The sequence below is a fragment of the Chelonoidis abingdonii genome, chromosome 10 (genome assembly GCF_003597395.2).
Source record: "Chelonoidis abingdonii isolate Lonesome George chromosome 10, CheloAbing_2.0, whole genome shotgun sequence".
NCBI classification, from domain to species: domain Eukaryota; kingdom Metazoa; phylum Chordata; order Testudines; family Testudinidae; genus Chelonoidis; species Chelonoidis abingdonii.
The window spans coordinates 30,909,746-30,918,525 of NC_133778.1; the positions used below are offsets into that span (position 1 = coordinate 30,909,746).

Sequence of the window (8,780 nt, forward strand, 5' to 3'; positions counted from 1 at the left end):
CAAGCTAGCTGTGGGTTTAAGATCTCTTTAGAATTTCAGATTTTCTGAGGAAAAGCACTTTGCACAGCAACAATGAGTATGTATCTGTTAAAATCAGCTGAACTATCAAGTAACAGATTAACACAGTATTTTTATCCAGATATACAAATTTTAATCCAGTATAAAGAAGCACACTTGCCCCTTTCTTTGTAGCAATACTGGTTTCACAATATATAGTCATATACCTAACTACAAAAGGAAATGAGGACACTGGCTACAAAAAGTGCTGTAGATATTTGACAAGAAAAGTTGAAAACAAGCAAACAAAAAACCCAAAAAATTTCAGTTAGATGTTCTTTGGAATTACCGGTGCTAAGAGTAGGTAAAATTTTGTAAGGAATATTTAAGTTTCTTCCCATTTCCCTCTTCCTCATACCCCACCCAATATTCCTTTTTTTAATACTTCAGTTGGGATTTTAAATCTCCTTTCCTCCACAGCATACATAGACATATCAGATGCTACAAGTCTCATCTTCATGTATTCATCTGCATATTAAAAAGAGGTTGTATGAGCAAAGAGGCTACCACACCACACAGAAGCCCACAACACAGCTCAATAACTACACTGCTAAGAGATGTCATCCATAACATCAAGTGTTTGAGAATTACTAGACTATGTTACTGTTATAGACAAACTTAATCTTGCCAATAGTGTTACTGCATGGGCCAGGAAATGCACTGAAATTGCTGGCACCAAGGAACTGAGAAATAAAAAAGGGTAAATAAGAGATACTTTGGCTAGATTCCAAATCCAGTACTGATTTCTCTCCCTCTCACCTATAGCCTCATATCAAGGAATGATACAAAAGCTAACAACCGTGCTAATGTTCATTGTGAAGGGGAGGGAGTCACACTAATATAAATCTTTTAACCACCACATTTAAGTAGGAAAAATTACAAGCCTAAAAGTCATTTATATATATTAAATATGAATGGAAATAGGAAGATCTTTCAACAGACTGATTAATGATTAAGCCACTTTTTTAACCCAACTTAAAACGATTATTTTGAAAGTTATGTGTTGTCATTCATTCAAAATGGAAGCTGCATTCTTGGTGTCCTGAGCTACATCAGACTGCTGGCAGTGCGGCTTATGTGTCGTCATGTTGGGGAGGTGGGGTGAAGGAAGCTTCTGACAATTAAATATTTAGTCAGAAAGTTTAGCTTTCACTGATCAGTGTTTTCCTTTAAATACTTACTTTTAGAAATCAGTTTCACTGGGCCTCTCTCTCAGATGCTAATTTCTGTTGCTAAGGGGAAAAAAAAATGTCCCCCTCTCCTCCCTCCCCCCAAAGACAGATCCCAAAAAGGGCAAAAAATGTCCATGGCAGCTAATTTAGCAATGGCATTCCAGATGCAAGAGTTCATTTTAGCAACACCAGAAGTAAACACCATTAAAGCTGATGTTAACACTTGGAAGACATTTGTGCAAACTCACCCACAGTACCACAGATCTTAATGTTCCTTGGAAAATAATTCTGAAGTCATCTGATGAGTAATCAGTACACATTTTATAATTAATGCAACGGTATTGTTACTTGATTTTTAGTTCTGAAGCAAGGGTTTTTTGTAAGGTAAGGAGGTGGGGATAAATATTGGTCTTCCAGGAGACTATTTCCTTATTCACAGATCATGTAAACTTTATGTAAGCTTTACATTTAAAGCATCATAGTGACCTATACCTAGGCCTGAAAATGCTGCCTTTTAGAGGTCAAAGACAATGCCCATCCCCAAGTTTTCCTTCGGAGATGCAGACAGTACTAATTATGTATTCTGGTTTATAATTTGCATAGTGCCAAACGAATGCTAAGTGCTTTATAGACATATGAAGACAAGATCCCCACTGTGAAAAGCTGCTAATCTAGACAATGTACAAATATGGCCAAGGGAAGAACAAGATGCGACAACAGGTGAGTGAACTGTATAACCTGTCATATTAATTCTATTATGGTTTTATTGCAGGGAAAGATGAAAGATAATATGTCATTTAGAATTCTACTGCATGGAGGTCTAGGGCTTGAAGGCTAACTGCAACTAGCCACTCCTTTAGCTGAAACCCATGAGTTTACTTCTGGATCATGACTAGAGGGAACATATTTACTCACTATATCATACAAAATATATTTTATTTACAATCTGTCACACACGATGTAAAGAAAAGTCAACATAATGATTTTAAAGTTGACAGTCTTTATTTACAACCTTGTTGGCAAAAGGTGGAGGGAAAGTTTAAAACATTTTAAACAGAGGGCACCGTAGCTGACGCTGTATCAATTCACGAAGCCGCATGTTTAGCATCCAGCTGAAGTAGTAAAGCATATCAATACCTACTGGAGCCCGAACATCTGAATCTGTATCAGCTCCATTTAGAGTACATTGCTCAAATATTTTAGGCAGTTTCTAAATCAACTCAAAATTACTTATTAAAAAATGCAGTTCTGGTGAAAAGGCTGTTCACTGTTGACTGTATACTGCACCTGGTCGTAATAAATCCACTTAACTCAGTTATGCTTCCTACTTTTAATTGAAAATTACACCTCATTTTCTGCAATGACAGCTCTCAATTCAATTATTAACTACTCTGAGTATCTTACTATGAGGTGTAGTCAAGAGTAGAGTAAAGGAAACTGAAGGAAAGTACTTCTGGTTTTTGATGTGCCCTCCAGAATCAGTTGGGAAATCATAAACATCCTGTTTAAGAATTCTAGATGAAAAAATGATGCAGTCAGTTTTCACTTTGTAAGGTAGACTTCAATTTTCTTATTTGATTTGTTTGTTCATTCTTCTAAATCAAGAGTGTTTAATTCTTCTTCTAGTTCATCCAAGTCCTCTCCAGTAAAAAGATTTTCATCAACAGGAACTGCATCTATTACTCCATTTTCCTGCTCTCCTTCTGCCTCGTTTTCTTCTAAATCGCTTTGCTCCCCATTCTCTATCCCACCTCCTGAAGCTTCACTTAATTTGTTATCTGAAAATAAAAACAATTCTTACAATGTCTACTAATGTTACCAATTCTTACAGTCACACTCTCTCTCTCACACACCCCCCCCCCCCCAACTAGGCTCCATGCTTGAAGAATATACACACCTATGTTTTGATGCAAAAATACTGCCATACGGCCATATTCAACTAAGACTTACATATGCAGCACCTACTAATACAATTCATCCCACTGAACTCAATAGGACTACGTGTGTGCTTGCAGGACTGCGTTTGTAACGGTTAAAAGTGAACACAGATGTGCGTAAATGCAAAAGATTATTACAACTCCTGTCCTCACCAAGTGGTTCATACTATTAAGTTATTACTAGGGCTGCTGATTAATTGCAGTTAACTCACGCGATTAATTTGCAGTTTTAAATTGCACCGTTAAGCAACAGAATACCAACTGAAATTTATTAACTATTTTGGATGTTTTTCTACATTTTCATATATAGTGTATTCTGTGTTGTAATTGAAATCAAAGCATATATTTTTATTACAAATATTTGCATTGTAAAAAGTGATAAAAGTAAATAGTATTTTTCAATTCACCTAATACAAGTACTGTAGTGCAATCTCTTTATCATGAAAGTTCAACTTACTAATGTAGAATTATGTACAAAAAAACCTGTACTCAAAAATAAAACAATGTAAAATTTCAGAGCCTGCAAGTCTACTCAGTCCTACTTCTTGTTCAGCCAATCGCTCAGATAAACAAGTTTGTTTACATTTCCAGGAGATAATGCTGCCCACTTCTTGTTTACAATCAGGGCTTTGGAGTGGAGCCCGGAGCTGGAGCGCAGAGCAGTGGAGCTGCAGGTTTTTGCCTGGAGCTGGAGCCAGAGCAGTTCCAAAGCCCTGTTTACAATGTCACCTGAAAACGAGAACAGGTGTTCTCATGGCACTGTTGTAGCTGGCGCTGCAAGATATTTACAAGCCAGATGTGCTAAAGTTTCATGTATCCCTTCATGCATCAACCACCATTCCAGGGGACATGCGTCCATGCTGATGACTGGTTCTGCTCAATAACAATCCAAAGCAATGTGGACTGATGCATGTTGATTTTCATTATCTGAGTCAGATGCCACCAGCAGAAATTTGTTTTTGTTTTTGGTGGTTCGGGTTCTGTAGTTTCCACATTGGAGTGTTGCTCTTTTAAGACTTCTGAAAACATGCTCCACACCTCGTCCCTCTCAGATTTTGGAAGGCACTTCAGATTCTTAAACCTTGGGACGAGTGCTGTAGCTATCTTTAGAAATCTCACATTGGTACCTTTTCTGTGTTTTGTCAAATCTGCAGTGACAATGTTTTTAAAATGAACAATATGTGCTGGGACATCATCTGAGACTGCTATATCATGAAATATATGGCAGAATGCAGGTAAAACAGAGCAGGAGACATACAATTGTCCCCCAGGAGTTCGGTCACAAATTTAATTAATGCATTTTTTTTTTTTAATGAGTGTCATCAGCATGGAAGCATGTCCTCTGGAATGGAGGCTGAAGCATGAAGGGGCATATGAATGTTTAGCATATCTTTGCAAGTAAATGCCTTGCAAAAAATACATCGTATTCTATTATTGTTTAACAGAGCGATTAATCACGATTAATTTTAATTACTTGACAGCCCTAGTTATTACTATTATTCAATGCTGTATTATAAGTCCAGAAAGGTCCAATCAGGATCAGGCTTTTATATGGTAGCTGCTGTACAAATATATAGTAAGAAGTAGTACTTGCCTTAAAAAGTGTAAAGAAAGGTGTTTCCTTTCCCATTTTCAAGATGTAATTTTGAAGTGATTTAAAAGTTAAACAAATACTGTAGTAGAAATGACTGTAAATATTAACCAGAGGTCACAAAGCGCAGGGCATTTATTTCACTAAAAAAATAAATAATCTGCCTACAGCAATTCCTTTCCCCTATACTAGAAAATATTGTGTTCTGAAAATACAGAATAACTATATGCGAAGCAGCATTAAGATGCTATGGCAATAAGCACTATACAAATCTATCAAACGTTTCTTCAGAGCCTCTCTCTATTTGGGTATTGGAAAGACCTTTAACATTACTTCAATGTACTGTATCTGTTAACGTAGTTATGCCTAAACAGTGAACTTACCATCTTTTTCCACTGAAGTGTATGTGCTGAATCGCTCAAGACTAGCCACAGTAATACCAGTCTCATCTACATCCTTTGGGACATACAGATTCAAGTCTACATCATTTATCCTCACAAGATCTTCAACCTGAAAAACAAAGGGTTTTTTTTTTTTTTTGCATTAATCATTGTTTTCCTGCAACTGATTTGTTAATTTTACATTTGACATCAACTTTTCTTACTGCAGGTTTTATTTTGTTCGATATAAGTAACAGCAAACTAAAAGGGGCACCTACTATTTAAGTAGTAGCCAAGCTTCTCAAAATTAATCATAATTACTTTTTTTATGGAAGCCTTTCAAACCCAAAAAGTTAGTCTTTAAATTGTAAACGGTAACCAGCAATGTGAGGTAGTTAAAAAGAGTTAATACTTGCTTCTTTACCTCATCTTCACTTGATCCTTGAATATAATTAGTGTCATCTGCTTCTTCATCATCAGCATCAACCAACTCGGGCCGGAACTCAAATACTTCACGTCCACTGATCTATCCATGGGGAAGCAAGTAAGACATGTTCAAACAACATAAATATTATCTGTACTGCAATTAAGAGAATAGAAGAAAATACACACAGCTTAATTTCAAGCCAGCTACCTCATTATAGAGTGTGTTTCACTCTTTCCTCTTACAAGCAGTAGTACACCTCTACCTCTATATAACGCTGTCCTTGGGAGCCAAAAAATCATACCGTGTTATAGGTGAAACTGTGTTATACTGAACTTGCTTTGATCCACCGGAGTGCGCAGCCCTCCCCCCGAGCACTGCTTTACTGCGTTATATCCAAATTTGTGTTATATCGGGTGGCATTATATTGAGATAGCAGTGTATTTGAGTGAAGAACATACCACCAGTGCTTTGCCAGCTTTAAAATCAGCTTTCCTCCGTTCCATATCTTGTTCAGCCTTGTCAATCTTTTCTTGTCTTTTTCTTTTCTTCCATGCAAGAAAAGACTCTAGGGTGATTTTGGTAATGTTTGGTCCTAAGGCAGCACGCTGTACAATAAAGATATTAGCTTTAGTAAACACAATTATCTACAATACACTAGGGCAAGTTTTTCTTCACAAATTAAGAAACTGTCTCTTAAAATCAGTCCCTCTTAAGATTTTTCTGTACATTAGAGATACTTAATGAGATTTTTCTTTTGATTTACTTACTATTAATAAACATGCATTCAAATTTGACATTCTTTGATGAGTCAAAGAAAAGTCTAAATAGGCTACATCCAAATCTATTCTACTACTATATGTAACCTGGCAATATTTAAGAAATGATGGTTATATGCATCCTTAAAATATAAATGGTATGAACTAAGGGTGTCAATTTCAGTGGCAACACTTGTCTTGGCTTTTGAAAAGTTGTTATTAATAAAATTCCCAGGTTCCTTTTAAACAATAACCACAAACGCCATTTGATTTTTCTTCTAGTTTCAATCTTTTCAACTCCCTGATTTTGTATACCACATTAAGACAAAAAAACCACACACACAGAAACCCAGTCTTCAATAGTGCCTACTATTCGGAGAAGCTGCATTTCAGTACTACAAGTCAAAATTCTGACCTAAAACATTGCTGCCCTCTAGAGGTAAATATTCAGCTAAACTTTACTTTGCATTCTTATCTGGTGAATAACCGGTGAAATTAACAGTTTCAAAAGAAAGTGATTCTTTGAAAATAACCAAGTCTAAGTATATTTCACTCTAACACCCAAATGGATACAAACATCAGTGAGTACCAATTTACTCTGTTGCTAGAAGAGTATTTTGAACATGTACCTCTTTTCAGAGTACTTTGTTAAAAAATAATTAAACCATGTAATATTCACGATTGAATGACTGAGTTAGCTATTACCTTACCTCTCTTTCTATTAGATCTTCTAAAGAAACTTCATCTTCCTTTTCCTCCTTCTTTTTGTCTTTTTTTAGTATAAAGCCAGGAGGGAGGGCATGGCGGTACATACAGTTGTCTCCTCCTCCAGGACAAACCCAAAACCAGCCATATTTGTTGTTTTCAATAGCATCAAGAAAATACTTGCAGACCTGTATTAAAAAACAGTGGTTATTACCCCTGAATCCTACCTTCTCCGCCCCAGCTACGTACACTGGTAAAGTGAGTTTGTCACATTAACTCAGGAACAGTATTACAGCAATGGTCAGTAATTCACTGCTTGTCATATTACATTTCTGAGCTACCATTCAAACAGAAGTCCCAAGAAGAAATACTTTTGAATGTATTTTGACTAAAGAACAATGGACAAAAGAGTACAACTGATTAACTTATTTAAATAAAAAACTACATTTAAAGTTTTCATCAGCTTTTTCTGTTAAGGTTTTCCAAATCTGGAGAAACAGATGGCTCAAAGGAATGGTGATTGATTGTCTAATGGTATAAATCCAGTGTCTCTATGCAACGCAAGTTGGTCAAGTCTATGTCCTGTTCTTCACTGAGAGGTATCCAAATTTAAAAAGAGGTTATGGTTTTGTATGTTTTTGACAGTCTCAAACGGATACATCAAGATTGTAATGAGAATGGAGACTGTACTCTACTACCCTTTCAACCTTAGAAGTTCTCCTTTCCAGGTCAAGTTTTGAAGCACACTGAAGGGACAGCATGCATTCTTGCTGCAGTCTACACCCATCTGTAGATAGAGCACTTCAGTTGCCAGAGCTGTGAATGTGGCAACTTTAACAAGCAATTTATTAATTTTACTATAGATCCCAAGCGGTTCTTTCACATTTCACTTCCAACTGTGTCATGAGTAATATTTAGTTATTGTGAAATAACATAGCATGAATACAACCACCATTTTCTTGTATTTTTAGTTTGTATGGATAAAAATTTGGAATTAAAAGAGTGAACAACACAAAGGTATAAAATATTAAAGATTTAAACTGATGCTAGTTAAGATACAAATTAAGGTCTCAATTTAAAATATCCCATAGCTTTGGAGCCCTAAGGACTAGAAAATCCCTTCTAATTAGTGATTTTTTTTTAGATTTAGCATTACAGAAAAGATCAAACTGTATGCACCGATAGGGCACTCATGGTTAGAATATTTCTTCGTTCCCATCTATAAATCTATTAGCATCTTAGGTTCACAATCAAAAAGGTAAGATGTGCAAGACAATCAATCACATAAGTAATCCTATTGGCATATGTAACTATGAACACTTGCATCTTGAAAATGGGTAATCAAATTACATCCAATAACATACCAGGATTACTCTTCATACTGTTTATGAAATCATTTTTATCTTAGAAAAAGATGCTTCTCATACCCAAAGATGCACACATAACTATATATTTTATAATTATAAAAGAGCCTTGCTTATTTCAGAAATATGGCCAGATGATAGAATAATGCAAGTCAACCTTTATCCTCAAAAACTCTTTATAAAAGTCAAATAAAGCTTTCAAGATATTCCAGTAGAAAAATAACACGGTTACTCACCTTTGTAACTGTTGTTCTTCGAGATGTGTTGCTCATATCCATTCCAGTAGGTGTACGCGCCGCGCGTGCACGTTTGTCGGAGAACTTTTACCCTAGCAACTCCAGCGGGCCGGCAGGCCGCCCCCTAGAGTGGTGCCGCCATGGCGGGTGATATAT

General features: G+C 36.1%; 1 protein-coding gene across 1 annotated transcript in view; it reads right to left on the bottom strand.

Moving 5' to 3' along the window:
- Positions 1 to 2,146: 2,146 nt before the first annotated feature.
- Positions 2,147 to 8,780, bottom strand: part of ZC3H15 (zinc finger CCCH-type containing 15) — a 22,620-nt gene continuing 15,986 nt past the window's right edge. Inside the window, exons 6-10 of the mRNA XM_032791259.2 lie at positions 7,030 to 7,212; positions 6,023 to 6,169; positions 5,562 to 5,663; positions 5,141 to 5,267; positions 2,147 to 3,007 (exon numbers count right to left, since the gene is read on the bottom strand). Coding sequence (XP_032647150.1) covers positions 2,817 to 3,007; positions 5,141 to 5,267; positions 5,562 to 5,663; positions 6,023 to 6,169; positions 7,030 to 7,212 — 750 coding nt within the window. The 3' untranslated portion in view covers positions 2,147 to 2,816. The remainder of the gene's footprint in view (positions 3,008 to 5,140; positions 5,268 to 5,561; positions 5,664 to 6,022; positions 6,170 to 7,029; positions 7,213 to 8,780) is intronic.